The 24,832-nt window shown below is 33.4% G+C and overlaps 1 protein-coding gene across 1 annotated transcript in view; it reads right to left on the reverse strand.

Annotated features, from left to right (window-relative positions):
* Positions 1-5,329: 5,329 nt before the first annotated feature.
* Smp_145770 (hypothetical protein) overlaps positions 5,330-24,832 on the reverse strand; it is a gene marked incomplete at both ends in the record, with an annotated part of 37,806 nt that continues 18,303 nt past the window's right edge. Inside the window, 4 exons of the mRNA XM_018790765.1 lie at positions 5,330-5,492; positions 6,207-6,630; positions 7,839-8,658; positions 17,522-17,996. Of these exons, the coding sequence (XP_018647382.1) occupies positions 5,330-5,492; positions 6,207-6,630; positions 7,839-8,658; positions 17,522-17,996 (1,882 nt within the window). The remainder of the gene's footprint in view (positions 5,493-6,206; positions 6,631-7,838; positions 8,659-17,521; positions 17,997-24,832) is intronic.

Below are 24,832 nucleotides of genomic sequence, written 5' to 3' on the forward strand. Positions count from 1 at the left end.
TGGAAACTGATTGGAAACAATCTGGAACAAAATAATCAATGGAAGCCATAAAACTTTTAATTTTGAGCTAATAGGAACTTAGAAGCTTTGAGTATAGGATATAATTATCTTGAGGACCTCGGAAATCGAGTTCACTACCTCCCCACATGGCGTAGATTAATAGCTGATAACTTTATGGTTTGAGACCACCTCAGTCAATCTCACTGCTAGTACTGGACCACCATCCTTAAAAATCTCAGGGGTCAACCTGTCAGGGCCTGCTGCTCTCCCTCGCTTCAGATTTCCTATAGCTTTTTCAACCTCACAGAGGGTTGGAGGACTTACATCAATTTGCCATTCAGGACGACTGGGGATCGTGGGTAATTGAAGTGTGGCTGAAGGCCAGTTGAACTGATCCCTAAAGTGTTCTGCCCATCGATCCAATCTCCTGGATTGAGAATGAATAATATGCCCATCTTTATCTGAGATGGTTTCACTGATATTCGGGTTCCTAATACCGGTTTCTTTAACGAGTCTGAATAGCTGCCTACTGTTACCTATTGCCGCTGCCTTCTCCATCTCTCTTGCTTTCGCTACCCACCACTGTTCACGATCATTACGTAGGCTTCTTATAAGCCTGCACTTAAGTTGACTCCGCTCTTCGTTATGCTCAGAGCCAGGTGGGATGAGTTTACGAGCATCTATCAGTGCGGTAGATGCTGCCGAGATCCATTGTTTCTCCCTAACGTTATGGTTTACCTTACTAGCGGATATCACTGCTGTTTCCACAGCTTTTCGGATGTCATTCCACGCTGCTTCCGGGTGGACACAACTTACATGGCTGCCTAACTGTTTTCCTAGTTGTTCCTGAAATATATTCTTAGCTTGCCTATCATTAAGTAGAACCCTTAGAGGCTTCCCTGCAGTGTCTTTCCTACGACCAGTAAGACGCAGACAGATACGTGCTCGCACTAGAGCATGATCTGAATCTAAACATGTGCCCCAGAATGAGCGACAGTCTTCTATCGAGCCCCTCCATCGGTGGCTGATAGCGATGTGATCTAATTGGGTCCAACGTTGGGACGAATTCGGGGGTCGCCATGTCAAAAGATGTTTTTCCTTATGCTTAAAGTTAGTATTTGCAAGAAATAGGCGGTTATCTGAGCATAGCTGCAACAGACGGTCGCCATTATCTGTTCTTTTCGCCATGACACCATAAGATCCACCCAGGTGTCTTTCCCTTTCACTTAGTTTACCTACTTGAGCATTAAAGTCACCTGCTACTATTACTACATCAGAACGCCTAGCTTCTCGGAGAAGGTCAGAAAGTTTCCTGTAGAACTCATCTTTTATATCATCTGAGCTGCAGTCAGTGGGAGAGTAGGCAGAGACGACGAAGAGGCATCGACGAGTTTCCCTATCTTTCCGGGTCCTTACTGATCCGTTTAGTCGGACAGCGCATAGACGACTGTCTACTGGGATCCAGTCTAAAAGAGCTAGTTCTGCCCTACGACTTAATGCTATACCTACTCCAGCGAGGCCACGGGAAGCAGCATCAGGGCTTCCAGATACACGAAGCGTGTATCGAGATGAAACTTTATTTTGATTAGGTGCGGTCAAATGAATGACACTACTCGGATCTTGTATGCGCGTTTCGGAGACGCAGCACACATCGATGGTGTAAGATTCTAGAGTCCTAGCTAAGGAAGCCTGTTGTCCTATTTGGCACAATGTTCGGACATTAAAAGTTCCTATATGTAGTTTAGAGCGTGGTTTCAAGAGACCAGGAATAACGTTCTGTGTACTCGAATCGTTTGCCCTAGCGGTGCGAGGTGATAAAAGGACGTGGGAAGGGTTAGTCGTGGAGATAACAGAGTTATTAGGTGTAGGAAGGATTTGAAAGCGACCAACTTGGTCTTGTGTGCAGTTGTTTCCTAAGTTATATGTATCGGGATTTGGCTAGACAGAAATTCGGACATTGAATAATAATTAGCCACCGTTTTTTTATGGTGATTCTATATATATATATATATATATATATATCTGTCAGTGTATGACATGGTGTCGTGGTATGAAAGAAAGCTGCAAAGGGCTAGCTTCTGTTGGTACTTCCTGTCTGGGGTCCAAGAGATGGTGCGAAACAGTGGCTAGAGACGTTATCAAATATGGTTCAGTATAGAAGCCAGTGGCGAGCATGCTGTAACCTACTTTTACTTTCTTCATAAAGAGTGGTTCTAACTTTCTTAAAAGAGTCTTCCGGTTTTTCCTATTTTCATTGTTTTGTATGGCGCATATGTATCTGGTGCCCTTTTGTACCAATATGTATTTGTTTAAATAAATAAATAACAAGGCAGTGAAGCATCGTAAGAAGATGGTGGTGACCAACGATTGATTCATACGCCATTTGTTCTTTCAGGACACTGGAGCCCATGTGCACCATTGGTTTCGAATCAGGGTTTTCCAAATCCCCTAGGTGGACCCTCCGTGTCCGCTAACCCGGTTAAAGCGCTGTATATTCGCTTTTCGTCCTCTCAATTCCGTAAATAACACCCGCGACACGAGAAGGAAGTGAGTAGGACTCCCCTGGCAGAGGCTATATACTCGTGGCCATATGAGAGCATCTGGAGAGGGAGAGCGGACTCTCCACACTCTCGGCCGTACCAGGGCATTTGGGGGCATCTTTGCCAATCGCCTTACATCTAGCCGTAAGATTGCTTACCGAAATCATTATTCTTATACAATAGATTACCATGAATTCTGGACTTAAACAAGCAATGGAATAGATAAATATGTTTATGAATATTCGGTTGACGAAAACTCCATTTTGTTTTGCAATAAAGATTATGTGAACAACACTTCGATGATTAATTCAGCTCGGTGTATATACTGGAAAGAATAAGTATCCAATTAATATACCCTTAAATCATCATGGTAAATCAGAATGCGACGAATAGAAATACTTACTAAAGAAACTATTTTTCAGAAGCGGTTATGTGGAGATTTTAGTATTTTCATAGTTGAAATCATGAGTCAATTGAAGCTAGACCACCATGAAGAACCTGGAAGCACTGGATGGCCATTTCATCCTACTATGAAACTACTCAGCAGTGCCCATCCGCGATACCGCCTTATGAGATTCGGACCCAGGACATACCAGTTTCGCTATTTTTCAATACAAATTCACAATTGCACTTCATATATATTAGTATATAATATGAAGTATCAAGTAATTTAAGAAAATCTGTTTGCATTACTAAGAATATTGAAGAATTGAATAAAAACATTTACATTGCAAAATACATTGTAATTAGTAAATAAATATTTATTTAATATTTCTTCTAGAAATAAATTGTAATATACAATGCTATATATATAGCATTTCTATACATTTGTTAAATAAAACCCATACATCAACATATATATGGAATAGTATAGTATCCATTGAGTTTCGAATGATTCTCTTTTTCTACATAAAAATAAATTACACTTTTCGTATAGACATAAGCACAATGTCCATGACAGTGGTATATACGAAATATCAAATTATATACTACAATGTATTATACTATACAAAGTGATATGCTCTACCTTACAAGAATGAAGACTTCCTATGGTCATATCAATAAAAAGTACCAATAAGTATCCGGAATAAAGACTGAAATATACAAAAGAAAATTCATCCGAAATGATAATGAAGCAAAAAAAACGTAAAGTTGAAGAGAAAAATTCTTTCATTTTTTTAAATATTGAAATAGATACAATCAAAATGATGGTATAAAAATTATACATGTTAAAACGTACTACTAAATAATTTATTAAGTAGTATGAAACGATTATCCGAAGAATTTAATGTTCAAGAGAACAATTAAAACGAAATGTAAGGTGTTTAAAAGAAAAAGAAATTATCTAAATATATTTAAAATAATTACTTGGACTATTTGAGCTATAATGTTATAAAATCTTTCAGTTACCCTGCATTTATGACAGTTTCGTTCTACATACCAATAAAAATATTTTTTTAAAAATTACATTAACTGAATTGCGTTATTAATTTACGTGTATACAATGGAAAAAAAGGGATGACAATGTTGGAAACCAATATCCGTACTGTAAAAAAATCTTTATAGTCTCAAATCAATATACGTCAACTATCTTAGAAGAATTTATGTACAATAATGAAAGATTTATTTATTGGTAGAAATAAAAGTATATGTTTATAGAAATATAAATTAACCCATTAAATAATTCATCCATTTATGTTGTAAAACGAATAAAATATAAGTTACATTTTCAAACCCTCTATTTCAATGTGTTAGGAGGTTCAACCATCTTATCACTTTGACATCGCCATTTAAGTGTGGTTAGAAAAAAAACACAATAGAATAAATATGCATTATTTTAAGCACATCGAACTTTTAGTTCAGTTTCTAGTTGGAAAAGACGTGTTTTCAATGCTTTGTATTCACAGTATTCTGAACGCATACATAATCGATCTTCTCGCTCCACCTTTTGACCTTTATATATAAAAGAAAAGAAATATTATGAATGAATATTATGAAAAATCCCTATATATATATATATATATATATATAAGCGGTATCACAGCATTTACTAAATGAATCTATCAATCGTGTTTGTATACTTTGGAATGTATCTTAATTTTAATTGATTCTATCTTAACTTACAAACTGATTAAGCCGCTTTATCTAAGATTCTGCCGGCTTGATGTCGGTGAATGTTCAGTTGAGAATGTCTACTTAAATTTTAATGAATTCATTTGGCAAGAATCTTAAGAATACCATTTTAATGTGATTTTAATTGATAGGAACTTATTATCTACATATTGGAGCTACGAACTACAATGAATCCATATACTTGTGTGAAAATTTACATAAGGGATATAAATTTTTCAGCGAAACATGGAGTTTGTATTATTTGAACTACAGTAAATATTGAATATGATTGTTAGTGAAACTTATTATCCGACAGGAAACCTGGTGGGCATAAAGATTAAGGAAATAACTGTTAAGAATACTTTGATTTAAAACGAGCATCGGCAGGGAAGCTGTCTACTAAAGGTTTCCCAACAATAAATATACCACATCTGACAGATATTAACAACTTAAGATGGTTCATCTCATAAATTTAAGAATATCAGCTAGAGAATTTTGTATAATAGAAAAACAGAAATTGTTACTTGAATATTTAGTATATATACATGCAAATGAAAAAAAATTATCGGTAATGACTCAGAAGATAGACTGAATTAATCCGTACATTCACCAAGTCAGTCAGAATTGATTTTGGCATTATTAGGTTATGGAAAACAAAACGACAACAATACACAGTACTAAAGATAGCTTAACTTACCAGTATTTTGAATAAATTCATGTTCAAAATCTTTCAAGGTCTTTTGTAATTGACGTTTTGATTCACGCAAAGTACGCAATGCTGTCTTTAAGTCAGCGGTAGACCAACTTGATAAATCTGATGATGAAATAGCTTGTGATGAGCTGCAATGATAATTGATGACAAATAAAAAGAATAGAACTGATAACAGAAATGTACGATACAGTCTTTGCTGTAAAAAAAAGCTCAGATTTCTGAAAGATTATAAATTAGGTTCTATTAGAAAACTTAGAAATAAGTGAAAAGGTATTGATTGCATTGATCAAGCCAACATGCCCCTACCAACGAATCACAGGGTTGATTTAAAGAGGTTCCAGGTTGGTTGTGAAAAGTTAGAAACAATCGCAGATGCATGCTACAGAAATGGAAACAATTACGCCAAACAATTACCACATTAGCACAGAGATGCACTTGTCGATTCAAATCCCATAGTGGTAGAAATAGTAAGAGTATAAGCATTATGTGAAAGATTAGGGTTTGAAGATGTTATTGAAGGAGTATAATACAGTGAAATACATTTGAAAAGAGAAAGAGGATAGGGACAAGAACTCAGAAGAAGTAAAACTACATAGTATTACTGGCAAAGTACAAACAGTGTAAAAAAATCATGTATCGATACGCTATTACATGACATAGAATATAAATCCGTGAAAATACAAAATGCTATTAATTTGACTACAATCGAATAGTTCACAAAAACAGCACAAACAAACAAACTATAAAAAGTAGATGGTTCAAACATTGAGGACTGCCACTTACTAACAAATTGTGTTATTGTAATGATATTTACAGATTTTATTTTATGGTTGTAAACTCACTCCGTGTATTTGTCATTAGGTAACATAGTATTTATAGCATTTTCTGAGGTGTCTAGAAGACGACGACGATTTTTCATAAGAGCAGTAGTATTAGTACTTAACGGAACTTCATTTGAAATATTGGCTTGCATAATTTTCGGACTGGAAAATGAAGATGATAATGGTGGAGGTGAAAAATATGGTGCTTTAGCACCGATGAAATTTTCTTGACGAATAGGCGAGGAAAATCCACTTGTAAGTCTATTTGAGCGTGTCACTGAATCAAACAATCTAGTTGACATATGTGTTGATGTAGATAACGCATTTTCTACAGGAGGATGGTGGTTTGTCTCATTAAAGAATTGAGAATGACAATTAAAAGTATTTACATGACAGTTATGAATGGCATTGTCTTGACTTCTTTTACTCAAACCAATTGTTCCAACTAAAGAGACGAAAAAATACAAAGAACAATCTGATTTATTCACGGGTGAGAACATACTGGTCAAAGCGAGTGCCTAATTCATCTCCAAAATATACATTACTCTATAAATAATTAGGTAGTTCAGTTTCCATAAATGTACTTGACAGACTTCCACAACGAAAACAGTTTTAATTTGAACGGTCATGTTTAATATTGAATAATTGGTTTGATACAAAGCTCAGTGCAGCCTATTTTCTTCAGCGCTTCATGAAAATGATGTGGCGAATAAAAAGAAGTTAGCCATGAACAAACCAAGTTAAATTTCTAAAGGAAAATCATTATAAACACAAGACTTCAATGGTAATCTTTTGTCAGAATGAGGGTTTGTGGAAATTTTGGTAACTTAATGGCTGAAGTTGATTTAAGCTAGACCGCCCTGGAAAATATAGAATCACTGGACGGCTGCTTCGTCCTAGTAATTTTTTGTTTTCATTTTTACATTATGGTAAATCCAGTCGATGTATAATACTGGTATGTGGAGAAAATTCCCACAAACCAATGGTATACACGACCTTACTATGTTAAAACAAACAGCTGCATCAAAACAGAACAGATGAAAAATACACCATATATGTTATGTAGTAGCGAAGACATAAGTACGGGTAACTTGTAGGACCTACTATTGGACTATCATTCTTATTGTATAACTATTCGGTAACTAGATTATCTAAACTTTATTTTGACCTATTGATTATTACTATATGATTTACTGTCCCTATGTTATACTCAGTTTTATTGATTATTGTCTCCCACGCTTACAGCCTCATTCGGCCTGGTTTTGTACAAATATTATTTTCTATTTTATGGTGTGGTGTGGTCTGCCTGTCTGGTATATAGATAAAGTATGTTTGAAATAAACGATTCGCATTACAGCAGCTGCTATTGGTGTTTCTGGACTCAAGTGGACGGGTTAGGCGGATAAGGATCAATAAGGACGCTAGATTACTCATATTAATCGAACGTCATTGTCACAGTGTGAAGGTCGTAGAAGGCGTATTCTATTAGTGGATAATTTACGCGAATTACGTCATTGTTAAATTCGTAAGGTCATAACGAATCAGCGACGACCTTGATCAAGTCATAACAATTGGCTACCGCCTAGGTCAAAAACATAGCAAATTGGCAACGGCTAGGTCAAGTCATAACAATATAATAATAGATATACTTACACCATTCATTATTATTACCACATGGTACTTTACTATTTCTATCACTGGTACGTTTTGCATCACAATCTAATTCATTGTACTTCAGATCAACATTTGAATCCAAATTGAAAGACTGTTTGTTAAAAGCGAAATTATTTTTATTCTGTTTCTCATCAACATACGCTGGTCTTGCATTTGGATTGAATAACCCCGTAGAGTTAGGATTAAAGTTATGTCTGATTGTTGATGGAATTGATGTAACAACAGTGGGTTGTTTTCGAGTTACATCCAATCTATCATTAACATGATTATTATTATTAAGAGTAGATTGTGGTGAAGTAATCGGAGAATATATAGGCGTATTAAATGATGCTGAAGTGGGTAAAGACATCATAGATGGAACAGGTAGGTTGTTATCAGATATGGATGAGACTGGATTATATAATCTGTTAATAGATTGCAAACTGGAATAAGGAACAGGATTAATTGATTTAAATGAAGCAATACTATTGCTAGCTGTACCAGTAGAATGAACAGATTTTAGTTGTATATTACTATCATTGATTACCGGCATTATATTTGGTGATAGTATTGATCGCCGTCTCATTGGATCATCAATCGATGGCACAGATGACTGAAGTTCTGTATCACTATTTTCTTCTGTGTGTTCAGCAATGTTCAAATTATTATTAGATTGTAAACAATTCAATAAACGTTTGACACTACGATATCTATCATATAATGGTCTCATTGTTATACGATCTTGATGTTCTTTCGGTCGTCCATGGAGATTTTCAAAATATAATAAGGCCTTTTGTAAGGCGAGCTTTTCTGCTGCAATCTATAAAAAAAAGGTTAACAAACAATGAGCGTGAAAATAAGGAAATGATAAACTTTTTATTAATTGATTAGCTTAATATGAACAAAAAAATGATAATAAAACCGTATATATTATAAAAAAATAATGTAAAATTTCGTAGAACACTGAGCTAGCTAGCTACTGAAATTCATAAAATTACAAGTCAATGTAGACCTTTTATTTATTTATTTATTTGAACACAGAAATATTGGTACAAAATGGCATCAGATATATATGCGCCACACAAATCTCTTTTCGTTTGTGTGAGGGTTTGTGATACTGCCCAGGTGACCAAACCGAACCAGGTGGTTTTCTTAGGGGATCACACCCGGAGTCTCTAACCTAAAGGTCTAATACACAAGGCAGTGGAGCATCGTAAGGAGATGCAGTCCCATGGTAGTCGGTGACCAACAGTAGGTTCATACACCATTTGTTCCCTTAGGATACTGGGACCAATGTGCACCATTGGTTTGGAATCAGGGTTTTCCAACTCCCCAAGGTGAACTTTTTGTATCCATCAACCCGGTTGAAGCGCCGCACATTCGCTTTTCGTCCTAACATTATAAATATTGTTTAATGAATGAAATTTGATCAATTTAGAAGTTTCATCACTGTCAACAATAACGTATAACATTTTGAATTTACTAAAGTCGATCATCAATCCTTTAAAAATATGCTAATTGTTTTCTATGCTTCAATACATAAGCCCAGTATTGCAAACATGACAGAAAATTATGTAATAATAAAAAGACCTTTTATTTACCAACATACAAGATAACTAATTTTTGTTTAAGGCTTAAGTATCATGTCACAAGCAGTTGTAATAGGGAGTAGATACTCTTAAACAAAACATTAGCAGCAGTAAATTAAGTTTAACAGCATGGATTAGTTTGTTATATTAGGTTGATTAATCGAAAAAAGAACTATTTATAACTATCTACAGGTTGAGAATATTTATTATTATGTATGTATTTTGTATGTTACATTATAAACTAGAAATTGAAGTGGTTTATTAATTCATTAGTTAATATATTATTTTATAGAACAAAGTGGATATGAATCACTGACAAACTGGAAAAAGATTAATGAACGTTGAAAGATATTCAAAAGATAACTGCTACCCACAAAAGCTTAATGATAAGTGCTGGAAAAACAAGAGATAAATCGTAAGCAACAAAGTCTGTAGAAGAATTCATCTTATGGCATCTCAATTTTGAAGGTGATAATGTTGTAAAGACAAATAGAAGTTTAACACTATGTTACCCAGAAGTTTCACTACAGTTAAGGTATTAACTCTGTCTATAAAACAACATGTACCACTGCACAAGCAAAATTAAACAAGTATTCCTTTCGTGTTACCGCCGTAAGTATGAATTTACAGGGACCTATCATAGAAAGGATGATTTATCTCAGACATTTTAAATATGTTCCAAAACGCTTTGGTTTATGTACATTAGGAAACAATCTTCAATTTTTCTTAGCCTTGATAACATGAATTATATATGATACTTTTTTAGAAAACTCTTTCGTATGTTCACAACATTGAGTCATCCTCCTTACAACTTACTTCAAACTAACTAATATAGGTATTTTTAATCTATGCGAATAATTTCGATTTTTTCAATATTAAAAATTGTAAGCAGTTGATTAGAACGTTACAATCTAAAATGAATTCATATTATCCTGACCAAATCTCCGTTATTGTGTACTTCAAAATATGTACTTGAGAATATGATGGTAACATTATCGTTGTGATGAGATTATAATTTATGGACGATCTTTGGGCGACGCCAGAGTGACCTTGAGAGTGTCCACGTAATAACTAGGATCAAATGAGGGTTGTAAACTTGTGTGAGGAGTTCAAACTATGATTTACAGTTCATGGTTAAGGTTAGGAATTATATTTAGGGTTTTCATCACCAACTGACATCAGCTATAATCCCAAAACTCTACTTAGCTAAATGGGTGAGTGAATTTTGCGCCAGAATCCAAGACCTCTTTTCTCATACCTGAATGGTTCTTCCATAAATTATAGTCTTACCATCCTTGTATTGAACCTATAGCAAAAGAAATAACAGTATTGAAATTAAGTTAAATGATTTCTAAAACTAATTTTCTGTTGGGCCGGCTTCCGAGAAGCACAACGGAGCCTTTGGAGGCCCTAAAGGGACCGAAGAGTTTTCACCCAGTCAGAACCTGATAGAATTTTCTAGGATACCCACGTGGTATACTATGATTGGACAGTGACCTAACGTGCATGCAGATTGGATTAATTATAATGATGTTATAGCTAACGCTGATATTTATGAATACCCATGATTTTCTGTACACTTTTTATTCTTACCGAGAAATCACTTCTCCTGCCTTCTGATTTACGACAGTAAGGGTCCTACACGTTCGAGTGCCGTTGGTTGCATATCGTGTTATGCTTTCGTCAAGTAGTGGAATTATCATTTTCATAAATATAAAAAGTTCATAAGCTGACTACTATTTTAAGTAGTACATGTACATACGCTCTAAAATATCTCAATATGTAAGACTAGCCTAAACATATAATACTTGAATCAAACAAAAATAAAAAATAAATTACCTGTTTTGGAGTCATTAAATGAAGATCCTCAGGACGATTTGCAATCATACGCTTTTCAGTTAGTCGCTTTGAAAGCAGTAAAAATGTACTTTCTATAGTTGGTCTATTAGAATCGAACTGTCTGGATAAGTTTTCATTTCCAACTTTATTATTGGGTAGGATTGAATGTTTAGAAGAAAACGTACTGTTTGATGATCGAAGTTCTATAATGACAATAAATAAAAGATTCGTTTTTCAAAACAAACTGCTGCAAATTATAAATAATATATGATGATAATATAATGAGTATGTGAAAGGTGGTAATGTGAAATGAAATACTTCATGGATATTTTTTGGCTGTCTACTGAGCAGTTTCGAGATAAAAATTTACTAGTCAAGTGATTAGAAACAGTGATCTACATTAAGCAAAGATGGATAGTGGCTAGCAATGGAATCCAGTTTGGTGCGCGTTCCGTTCTATTTGGGACTCGTCAGCTGGATGAAAATAACTAATCTCTGAAATAGACTTCTTTTTTGAACAATTTGTATAAATCCTTATATGACACATATCTTTACAATTCATAGATTGAAAAAATCTTACCTCTAGTATAATCATTTACTTCGTTATCCATCTTAGGAAAAGATTGTTTTTCTGAATAAGCAGAGGACGTTATTTTCTCATTTATACTTCCATTGTGAATATTATTATTATTGATAGAATTAGTTATGTTTTTTTGAGTTTTAATTGAATAATCATCATATGTATTATATGCCGAAGAATATCCGTTCTGACCTATGATTGAAGAAAAAGTACTATCTGAAATTTTCCCTGATAATTTGATTTGTCTCATCGTTTCTTGTACTTCAGACAATTGACGTAATAATTCAGCGATCTGTAATCAGAAAATTAAGGAAACAGTATATTGTATGGAGGTATGCTATAAAATCACTGACCTAACATTGAAATATTGTTACACTAAAATTAAAATTTTATCAAGATAAACTGAATTTCAGTGGAACTAATTTTATTATGGTAATTATCTCAGCAAATGATATCCATGACTTATCAGATAAACAAACTGAATAGCCTTCATCTCCATAAAAAGCCGGTTATTTGATGGTTATTATCAGAAGGGGTTCTGTGGAGATTTCAGTATTTTCATAGTTGAAAGCATGAGTCAATTTAAGCTAGACCACCAAGGAAAACCTGGAAGCACTGGATGGCCATTTCGTCTTATTGTGAGACTCCTCAGTAGTGCACAGTGATCAGTGGAGTTCAAACCACGTCTGTTGTGAGATAGGAACTCATTGAAGACAATTGATGAACGGTTGCTCAACTTCGTAGATTGGTTGGAGTTATACATAAACACAATCGGATGCCTGTCTGCTCGATGGTCTAACGGTTAAGTGCTCTGGCGAGAGACTGGTAGGTTCTGGGTTCGAATTTCGCGAGGCGAGGTAGTGGATGCGCACTGCTGAGGAGTCCCACAATAGGACTAAACGGCCGTCCACTGCTTACAGGATTTCCTTAGTGGTCTAGCTTCAACTGACTCATGCTTTCAACTATTTGATGATTGTTTGGATGAATTAATATTATTGATCAGTAAAAGTACCAAATGACTCATGATTATAAGATAGAGAATTAAACGGAAGCTTCAAACGTTACCACATGCACCAAGATATTTATGTTACACTACAACGTATTAATAATGCATGACAGCTTAGAACACCTTCTGTAGCAATTTCAAAAGTAAAGTGAATTCTCTCATTTTTTTCAAAATCTTCATTAAAACCGACTCTACTAAGTATAACTCTAATATTCATGGTTACTTTTTCAGGATGTTGTCAACAATATAAAAACATCTGAACCTGATTTTATGGTTTAAGTTAAAACAGTGGATAAAATTGCAAAGAAAGTTGAAAAAACAGATTCAAGACTAGCGGTTCAAAAGTAGATGACCATTTTATTAACGAATCTCAACAAAAAAAATGGTTTCAGCTTAACATCCCCAGATAGTTTCACAGTCCATATACAGATTATAAAAAACTAGAATACATGTATGTGACCAAATATACTACATGAATCCTCTCATACAAGCTCATGAGATCACTCACTGTTATAATTAAGGTACAACAAGAGAGCACAAAGCATATGAACATAAAGCGGCTTTGAAATATAAGCTGTCATTAAAAAAAAATTATATGTGAGGAGTGTTGGCGCAAGCCTTCAATTTTAATGACTTTTGACAGCTACATATATTTAAAATTAGTTGTCGTCTTCTAATTTTATTATATTATATTATATTATTTGTCACCGTTAATTAAGAAATATGATTCTTGGAATACTGGAGACCACTATTTAAATAATGAAGACATCTTGATTGATTCGTTTTATTGGTTTGAACAAGTATTACACCACAACAGTACTTACACAATTTTCTGATGTTAATATACAGTTGTAGAATAGTCACTGACTAATTCATCCCAAATTTATCCATAATGTTATATAGATCATATAAATAAGAAATATTGACTGAGACTATAGTGATGATACAAAATCAAAGCTATTGGCAATTTTACAGATAGTTTCGCTTACGTTCTACACAAAAAACAAGATATGTACTAAGAGAAATGAAATATTTCGAAAGATATGTTTCATAGTGAAATCTATCACTTCATATCTGTACTCTAGTTTTTTTGTCACATAATTCGCCATATCTTGTTCCATTACAATGTATGACACATTGCTCAGTAAACTACCTGAATCCCGTATTTTCACTAACAGATACATATAATAATACTATCATTGAAATCATGAACTGATCCAAGTTAAACAACCGTTGAAAACCTACAAGCAATGGACGGCCGTTTCATTCTAGTATGAAGCTCCTCGGAATTGAGCACCCACGAACTCTCACGAGGAAATCAAACTCAGGACCTTTGGTCACATGCGAGAACCCTTAACGGTTGAAGATATACTGGGACGAAAAGACCATTCCATGCTTTCACGTTTTCAATAATGCTTTAACATAGATCGGTTTGTGACTCGATAATAATAATAATAATTTAATATAAAATATACAAAAATGAATAAAATCTAACCTTTGGATTAGAATATTTATCTGCATTAGTTGGCTTCCGTCCATAATCATGTTCAAATTGTTTTTCATATTCACGTAAACGAGATTTAAAGTTATGTAAGTAATAAGCTAATCTATTGAGAATCTGATCGTTCGGTTCATTAGGCCGATCTGTAGTTGACGGTAATTTCGGATAATTAGTTTCAGAATTTTTCAAATTTGCTTGACTCTGTAAATAAAAACAAAAGGTATATGATCAACTTCAAGTTGAAAATAAAACAAATACCATAAAATCTGAATTATGAAAACAAGCATAAGATAGATTCACACAACTTCAGAGCTTCTCATCAGCTGTAAACAAATTACAATTACAAACACAACAAAATAACAATAAACAAAAGGTCTAGTAAACTTGAATTGATGCATTTGAAATTGTTATTCAAAAATGTAACAGATAAATATCGTAGGACAAGAATAAGACACAAATTATGTAATTAAAGATAGTTAAGATTGACATGTAACTAATAAGTTGAAAAGTAATAATCTAGAGCAAAGAAGATCATCTTGTGGTTACTAATGATTATAAATAACAAATAAAACAAATTATATAAGCGTAAAAATATAATAAATGATTCCATAATTACTGGAAGCAATTAAAACCAAGTTAACATGAGAATATTAATAACATTATGTAAGAGATAAAGAGTTATTTGATCATAGTAATAATCGGGATGGTAAAGCAAGGCTTATCATACTTTAGTTAAGGAATGTTTGGTAATCATCGTTTTTTCGAAACGGATTGAAATTAGTGTTGATTGTTTGTTAGAGAAACGTTCATATTATTTTTCTGAACATACTTCAGGAAACCCATGTCTAACAGACATCAATATCTTAATAAGTGCAGCTGTCAGGCACCTGATGGATAGTTACTATAATTCAAGCATTCAAATCAATTGACAAACAAACAAACAACGTCAATATTTGGCATGTGTTGAAAATACATCTCAATTTCATCAATCGGAGCACCTCAAACAACAAACAAAAACTTACTTCTACGTAAACATGAATATATAAAAACATACTTTGAAAAAAAGATAGTTTCAAGAACTCAGATTATTCAGATCAATAACCAACACGGGAGAAAGTATATAACCATTTCGATTTTGTAAATAAGATTCAGGAAACGAAAGTACATTATTAAATACTCATTCATTAATAAAACCGAACAATTTTCAGGGTATTATTAAGGCAATAGTGTTTGTTAGCGGTCAGAAATAAGTGTTTTAACACGTGATAAGTTTTTTTCATCTATATGCTAATTTAGCATTTAAATGACCTTAAATTGCTGCTTTGATGATTTAAACACACTTCTAACAAATAATTAAGTATTCTAAGTTATGTAATCACATGTTTATTGATATGACTTTGGAATTTACTCAATCGATAACACTCACAATGAACGAAAACAATGTTACGAAACCCTAAAATATTCTTTACAACACCTCTACAAAACTTTCGAACTATTTAAAACAAGAATTTCGAAAGCTTCCCCATATTTCTTGTGTTTTATTTATTTATTTAAACATAAATATCGGTACAAACAGGCACCAGATATATATACGTCACACAAATCGAATGAGATTTGTGTGAGGGCTGTGATACTACCTAGGTGCCCAAACCGAAGCAGGTGGTTTTCTTAGGGAGCCACAACCGGAGCCATCGACCTAAAGATCTGATCCACAAGGAAGGGGAGCATCGTGAGGAGATGCAGTCCCAACGATTGATTCATAAACCATTTGTTCGCTCAGGACACTGGAGCCCATGTGCACCATTGGTTTGGAATCAGGGTTTTCCAACTCCCCTAGGTGGACTCGCCTTGTCTACCAACCCGGACATTCGCTTTACGTCCTCTCAATTTCGTAAACAACCCCCCTGCCACGAGAAGGCAGTGAGTAGGACTTCCCTGGCAGAGGCTATGTACTCGTGGCCATGTGAGAGCATTTCGGGAAGGAGAGCAGACTCTCCCCACTCTAGGCCGTACCAGGGCATTTGGGGGCTTGTGTACAGTACATTTGTAATTAAATCGAGTTGAAAAATCAATTTACTAGTTGTGTTATATATTAAATTGAATCTTTTCTTTTCTTTACGCAAATAATTGACATTTGAACACAATAATGATTTCTTTATTAAAATTGATATTGGAAAGGATATGATCTCTAAAGCTCGGTTAATAAAAGGATTTCTGCTAACTGAACACAAAATATACAAGATTTTTTACGATAATTCGACAGAATCTGACTAATAAACTCGAGAAAACTATGGATAGTTCTGCTAGTTGAAATAATTTAAGCTGTTCATAATCAACTACATAAACGCAATATTTTGTTAATTGATCAGAAGCACTATCCCAAAACGTTTGGATGATATTCTGATGGGTATTAAAGTTTATTCGTTTGATTATTTACTTAAAATTCCTTAAGATGGATGAAAACTAAGCTTCAGTGTTTCCGCGCAAGTGTCAGGTATTAGTGAGCTATTTTCAGGATCATAACATTGCTATTATGTAGTAAATACTATGTGTTAAACGTCAATGCTCGTAATGTGCAAGTTTAATATTTACATTTTATCAAGACTATTTTGTTGGATTCTTGATAATTTAGTTCAATCTTCAAATTTTTTTAAACGGACTCTAATCGCGTTTATCAAGGAAACTAAACATCAAACAAACATCAATCACTAGCGAAGTATCGATTAGTAAATATAGAGAAAACATTTTTTTTACTAATTGCATTAATAAATCAACCTGTTCGAGTTGGAGCAGCTAATGATGGCTTCTGTCAACTACTTATGGGGCTAAAAGCGCACTGATTTTCGAATAATGAGTAATGAATAGCTTCATGAGTAGCTGAATACGGAAGACAGTATGGAGCAGAAATGTACAGGTTGATGCATCCTAGTAGCCTGCATGTATTATGATACAACACTTTAACAATGCCTCCAAAACCTGGGATCTCAATTTAAACGTTTTCTCTAGATTAAATGGTTTAATTGAGAAGTTCACATTTTTATTCTGGACATCATCAACGCCTACTTCATATACAAGTAAAAATAAATCTCAAAGATACTATTAACTCATGACTCGATTACAAAACAGGAGTGAATAATAAAATTAAACATAACAACACGTAAAACTTACGACAGAATTTGTTTTAGGTACATTGACGTCTGAATAATCTGATTTTGAAATTTGATTTATACCAATTGAACTTTGATTAAAATTATTCACCGTATCTATGGTATCATACACTTTAAAATCTGATAATCGTTCCTGAAATAAATGCTCTTGTATGCATGATCGAATAGCTATTTCTAAGTATGTTGAAATTATATCACATGAAGATGATTTGCGTTTAAAGTGATTATCAGTAGTATCGACAATATCGTTGGTCTTCGCCAGTTCTGGCACAGCCTTATTTGCTTTAGTTGTCGCTGTTGCAGCTGGAGTTGTTGAAGCTTTATTACCAATCTGTGGAACATCGCATGTATTTGTAATATGTGTTAGCGTGTGATTTGTCTCAACTTTTGTTGTCGACTGAGTAAGATTATCAGTATCAACATCATCTTCATTATTGCGAGATTTCACATTAGATAAGCTGTCAGAAGTGTTATATCTATGATATCCAACAAAAAAACACAGCGATTTCAGGTGTACTCTAGCGGTAACTATTAAGATATTCAGCAAAAAGATAGATATAAATTTGCGTATAGTTTAGTTACAGACTGAATTAAACTAGACAAACAATTGGAATCAATGATCCATTGACGGCTTGTGCATTCTAGTGTAAAATTTCGCAGCGGTGTGCACCACCAACTCCTTTATAGATTGAACTCCAAATCTTCAGGCCTTGCAGTGAGCGAGCTACTTTTAAGTTTATACTGATAAATAGTGGTAGATTAAATGATAATGATGAAATCATTCAAAACATAAAAATCAACGACTGGAGTGCGGTAGAATTACAGTAAAATTATCTAAGTTATGGCATAAATCCACGTTTTAAGTGGTTAAATTTATATCCTTACGCTGTGTTTATTATCGTTTACAAAAAGCCAATAGACTGGATTCCATTGACAATATAGATTGACTTCAGTTAGACAGTAGTTAGTCATAAGAAGTACAGAATCTGGCGCACATGAGCATCAGTTCAAATATCCACAACACCTTATCAGTACAGCAACGTGAGATTGTCAAGATAATTCGCAGAGTAACACAGACATTGACATTATCAGTGGTAACATAAAAGATCGGATATAGATTATGTGGTTAGAAAATATTGACCGTTGGTATATGGTTATGGAGATGGTTTAATTTATCGCAGATTTAAACTAGACAACCATTGAGAACCTGAAAGGATTAAACAAACGTTTCGTCCTATTGTGCAACTTGTCCGTTGTGAGCTTCCAAGACACTTCAACCGAGAATCAAGCCCAAAAATATGGTCGCACAATATCGTGGATTGATTGAAATTAGACTTATACATCACTGAATCCCGGCACAATGGTTGATTAAAGGTCCAACCAGACAGTCTGCACCTACCAACATGGCTTAGTTGCATTGTCAGTGAATTTATGAACTGATGACACTAAATGGTTTTGCTACCCTTATTTTTCTTTAAATCTACTCCTGTATCATCAAATATCGTGAGCCGAATGAGGTGGTTGGTTGGAAATAATACACACTCCGACCAATTCAGTTAATAAAGATTTACTACCTCACCAACTGACTTGATATCTTCACCAAATGTTTGAGTCTAACCTCGGCACTGATCACTCAATAGTCCCAAAAATCGCAACCATTTATTTACAGACATCAGATTAGGAAGTGAAGAGAGAAATAACCAAATAATCAATAGGGTTATTGAGTTATCCGATCACTAACTATGATAACATTACAAATATTGTCAGGAGAAATTGTTCAAATATAGATTAAAAAGTAACTTCTGATAGATTTAATCATCAAAGGAAAATTTTAAGTGTATCCATTGAAGTGAATTAAAAGAACAAACAATCTTAACGGTTTTAAACTACTACATTGAAATGGACTAAAAAATTAATACAATCAAAAGATGAAGATAGTTTTTAAAACAGAAACCTAATGTCAGATTAACCATTATTATTTGTGATTATCAAGCTAACGGCTATGCAGACAATACGGATTTAACCTAGAAACGAAACATATGAACATACAAATAATTGAACTCATTAAAAACAATCACATATCTACGTACTTGACTTTCTAACATAATTGAGTTGTCTGAACTACTAGTGATACTCTAAACGACTTTCCGAATAGGAGACAATGAACTGGAGTAAAGGTCTGTGTTCAACAACTTTAACCGAAAAAATCAATGATCCATAGTGAAAATCATACATAGTTTCAGAAACAAAATAATAAACTCAGTAGTGGAATGAAAGTTATGAAATATGTATGAGCGTCAAATTATGTTTATTCGATTTGAATAAGACATTAGGTAGCCCACTTTGATTTCATTAATGAGACTTTTTAAAATACCGTGTTGATACATTTCTGAATCAACGTGAAAGCGCACACATAAATACACAATATGTGTATATAATACAACCCTGAAAAAATAAAACAGAGTGAATGATAATAATTCAACCCTGTTGACGCCACTGAATAGCAAAATATTAGTAATTAAAAAATACCCAAACCCATAAGTATGTGTCAACAAAATGGGTCATATTCTATGGACTTTGTATTACAAGTTTTCATTTCAAAAGTAATCAATTTGTACTGTAATTGGTTGTGGTTGTTAGGTGAGAAACGACAAGATCTGGAGAATTACAATCAACCCTCTACTAATGCCATACGTAAATCAAACTAATTAGAAAATAGGTAAGATGGTTTGACTAATAATAACAATGCTAAAATTAAGTAGATCAATTTATAAGTTGATGATTAGATTAATGAAAGCAACATGATTGTATTAAAATAAGATAGCATTTGTTTGTTTAGTGAATAAATCACATTTACAATGCTAGAAATAAAAAACGAAACACTTAACTTCAAAAACGTTCTATAGTTATTCTTTGATCATTATCATTATAGCATAAAATTACCGGCTAATTGAATAACTCGAAGCTGTCAACCAGAGGAATTACTAACTTATTATTAAAACGAAAAAAGTGACGAAAAGTATGTAAGGTATTGCATATTCTGACGTATTCCAAATCTTGCTCTACTAACTTCCAGTTTCAATTTTCAGGCTATATTAACCTTACGCTTGTGTTATTACTTTCATTATTAAATGTAAGTGATTACTCAGTAATCAACTCACTTTGTTCCTGTTTCTCTTTTATTAAAGATCCTTTTACATGCTCTCACCACAGAATATACTTTCAGGCTAAACGCAAACCAATTAATATTTTCACCTCATCAGAGGATTTATTCCTAGGGTAATTCCAGTCATCTAGTTAAGTCGCACACACTAAGCGAACCTCTAAAGCTTGATTTCTTACGTATCAGCTTACACTAATTCATATAAACTCAAATATAATACCATAGACTATAACAGTATGTTTCTTTGATCTCGAAAGACATAAAGAGGAACAAGAGATGTATGTGCTATACCATATCATACGATTAAAAATATTAAATCGGATAGGAATTTTAAAAATATATATACCAAGAGAATTATTAACAATATGTATACATAAAATGGTAAACCCTTAAAATAACTTAATTGACTTGAAAAATGATATGTATAGTAAATCGACAAGTCTATTGTTACACTCTCTTAAAACTACAAGAATTAAGATATGATAAATGTGGAATATAAATCGACTGGCAAACATTGTTTTACACAAAGTATATACATTAAAACTGGATTTATTATTTACGTCATCAAAGAACTATGATGGCTTAAATGACCCATGAGATTACGGAGATCAATGAAATGCTTGAATTGATTAATTACTCAAAGGATAAACAACGCTTGATAGTTCAACCGATTAGATTACAAATATAAGAAAAACTAGATAATTAACTGAATTCAAGAATTAAAAGGAAAAATTTTATTTACGAGCAAAATATAAGAACAAATTTAGTGTGATTACGAATCATTGGTTAATAAATGAATAATGAACGATAAAAATGAAGGGATCAAGAAACGGTTAATTATAGCACAAATCAGTAGTCATTTGTGAGAATAATGTTGACTTAACATTGATTATAAACTTGATAATGGCTAGCAGTGAAAATGTTTCATTCTAGTGAAGATTTATTGGCTGGATAAAAACTTATCTCATATATTTATTATCTTCATAACTCATATCAACGTGATCACAGACCCATCTTAAAGGGAACAAAATATCTATTCTTAATTTGATTAACAGACAAGTATAAAGTATAAAGTTAAAATGTAACTACAGACAACATCAAGGTATCCTTTAATTAAGTGAATAGGTCAACAGCGGAAATAATGATATTTTAACAGTAAACAAGTTCAACAATGTAAGCCATCAAGAATTATTGAAAATTTCACTTCATAATACAGACATGATATGCATATATACCGTACATTTAACAATACATATAATTTTCTTTTAGGAATCAATAAGTGACAGTTGAGAATCATGCGAAATACAGAGTATTATTCAATGTCCCTAAAGAAGATCAAATTTTTTTTTAACTTGATTGAAGAAAAACAATTTCAGCTGACTAAATCTTGGTATTAAAAAAAACAAATTTACACTGCAACACAAACATAGTACCAATAAAGATTCTTTTTCGTATTAAACAGATAGACTTTATTCCTTATGGCAACAATAAGTTTTTACGTTGGATACAATGTTCAAACCACAGGGTAAGCACTTTTAAATCGTTTAAAGTAAAAAGAGTTTAAAATTATTTGATTATTTAAAGTCAACTCTAAAGTTAGATCGATAGTAAATCAATTAAAGTATAGACAATCGTGTATACCAAAATACGAGTCATAACTAAGATATGAAATATAAAGGGGCAGGGTGTCGGGTTCTCAATTGTTTAGTAATTTATTAATTGAGACTTATATTATTCAAGTGGCTAAATTTACTAAAACATAATTTTTCCAAATATTGGGACAAAACTACTTCACTCTTGTATTTTATGAACAACAGTATAACATAACTTGTATCGTTTGTCATAAATTCCCAGCTCAGTGATTGCAACGAATAAGGGGATAAAGTAAACTTTAGTGATGAGTATTAACTGTTGATGTGGGCTTTTTATTCATCTTAGAAGAATTTGAAATATCGAACAGACAGTGATCTCCAAGTACACAGCGTACATCAAGGTTGTATGGTGAGTTAATGTGAATTTATAAGTGAAAATTGTGTATGATATAAGAATTATGCACTGAATAAAACCTAAACCCCCAGGTAATTAGCAATTTGATCATTTTAATCACTGATAAATATTGTAAGTGTAGGGTTTCATAGATTGCTGAGCCTCACAACCAAATACTTACAATTATCGTGTGCTCACTAGTGACTAGCTTCGAGAGGACATTTCCAGAGTTCTGGTAAGAAGCCGTGAGCAGTGGAGTTTAATCTGTGTCAGGTGTGAGATAGTTACCTACCAAAGACAGTGAAAGATCATCGTGTAGTACTTTGTATTAATTGAAATTAAACATTAAAGGCGTTGGATACCGGCTCAGTGACATAGAGGTTAAGCGTTCGCGCGTGATGCCGAAGGTTCTGGGTTCGACTACCACGTGCGGGATCGTGGATACGAACTGCTTAGGAGACCCATGATAAGACGGGACGACCATCCGTTGCTTCTAGGTTTTCAGTAGTGGTTTGACACAGATTGACTCATGTTTTGAATCATACTGACAAGTATATATGAAATTACCACTTATTTGGACTAGGTAATATATGGTAGGTTTTTTTTATATTTTGAGCACTGAAAACTAATCTCTGTTGAAGAACAACTGTAGGTCAGGAAACACTGAAGAGAGGTTTCATTTTACTTGAAACCACTATTTAGAAGTGAAGATCAACGATTGAATATTGGATCAAACCTATGCACTTCATCTTGAATCTCAATCGCAACACGATTAATACACTGAATCTACTCTTGAAAGGTCTTAGAGTTGAATGGCCTCACGGTCTTATCACCGGATAATAGTGCTTGATTCAAAAGTTTGTAGTTCTATATTAGATATCATTCCTGATGTATTTCATATACATAGTTCCGTTTATCATCTTGAAGAGAGAGAGACAGAACACAAAAGCAAACAGAATAACAAGAAATCATTTCATTTTGTCAAGTCCTCATCAGCTGATTACAACTTAAAATATATTGAAATCAAAATGATCATAAAGTCAACGTGGTTAAAACAGTGAAATTTTTTTTGATATAAATATATATCATTATGATGGAGTGGCGATTTCAATTAACATAATAACTGAAGAAATATAACGATAGTTGTAAACAAATATAATATGAAAGAGAAGATTCTATGTCATCAGGCATACTAATAATAGGTTACTAATTCACTTAGTATTGTTTGTTTGGATCTTCCCATCGATGTGTTTAGGACTGCAACTGGTCAGTCTCTAATTGGCATATGTGCATACTGTGCGTATTGCCTCGATATACCTTAATTGGCGTTTGAAGCGAGGGTACTGGGTTCGAGTCCCAGAGTGAACATCAACTCTGAGATGCAGGTACATCCAGCTGATGAGTCCCAAATAGGACGAAACGCGCGTCAAACTGGATTCCACTGCTAGCCACTATCCATCTCTGCTTACAATAGGTTACTAAGCTATAAAAAAACTGACCAATTATGTAACAAAGTAAATGAACACAAATTAATATTAATTAAGAATGACAAGAATTCAGATCAGTTAGTCAAAAATAAAATAATGAATCTGAAAGTGATGCAATCAAAATAAAAGAGTTGCAAGAATGATATTCTGAAAAGAGCAAGAGCAAAGATCATAGCAGCATAGCATGAATTCACTTTATTTCGTTGCTTCTCATCAGCTGCTTACAACCTATGATATTTAATACATAGTTTCGTAATGGGTTCAAACTATTTGCATGAGTTTTGTTGGAAGTTATGTTGAAGACACATGAGTATGGTGTAGTAAATGTGTAAATAAATTTAGTATACTGAATATTGTAAACATGTACCTTATGTGAAGGAAACTTCTACAACATTGAATGTGACAACTGTTCAAACGGCTAGAAACAAGGGATTACGCAATGAGTAAATCCTGATGGGAATAAAATGAGTAAAGTTCAGTTAATAAAATAAGTTTACTAATCTGGAAGATAGTCGAAATAAAAACTCGGCGATGGATTAAATGCAAGAACGAGTTCTTCAGGAAAGTGTTTTGAGATGCAACAAAGAAATATATGTCAATAACACAAGGAAAGATTGATAACTATCTGAATATAAACACATAAATCAGGTATTTGACGTCTGGCGGCAACAGCTTC

This window comes from Schistosoma mansoni (genome assembly GCF_000237925.1).
Source record: "Schistosoma mansoni, WGS project CABG00000000 data, supercontig 0261, strain Puerto Rico, whole genome shotgun sequence".
Lineage (NCBI taxonomy): Eukaryota > Metazoa > Platyhelminthes > Trematoda > Strigeidida > Schistosomatidae > Schistosoma > Schistosoma mansoni.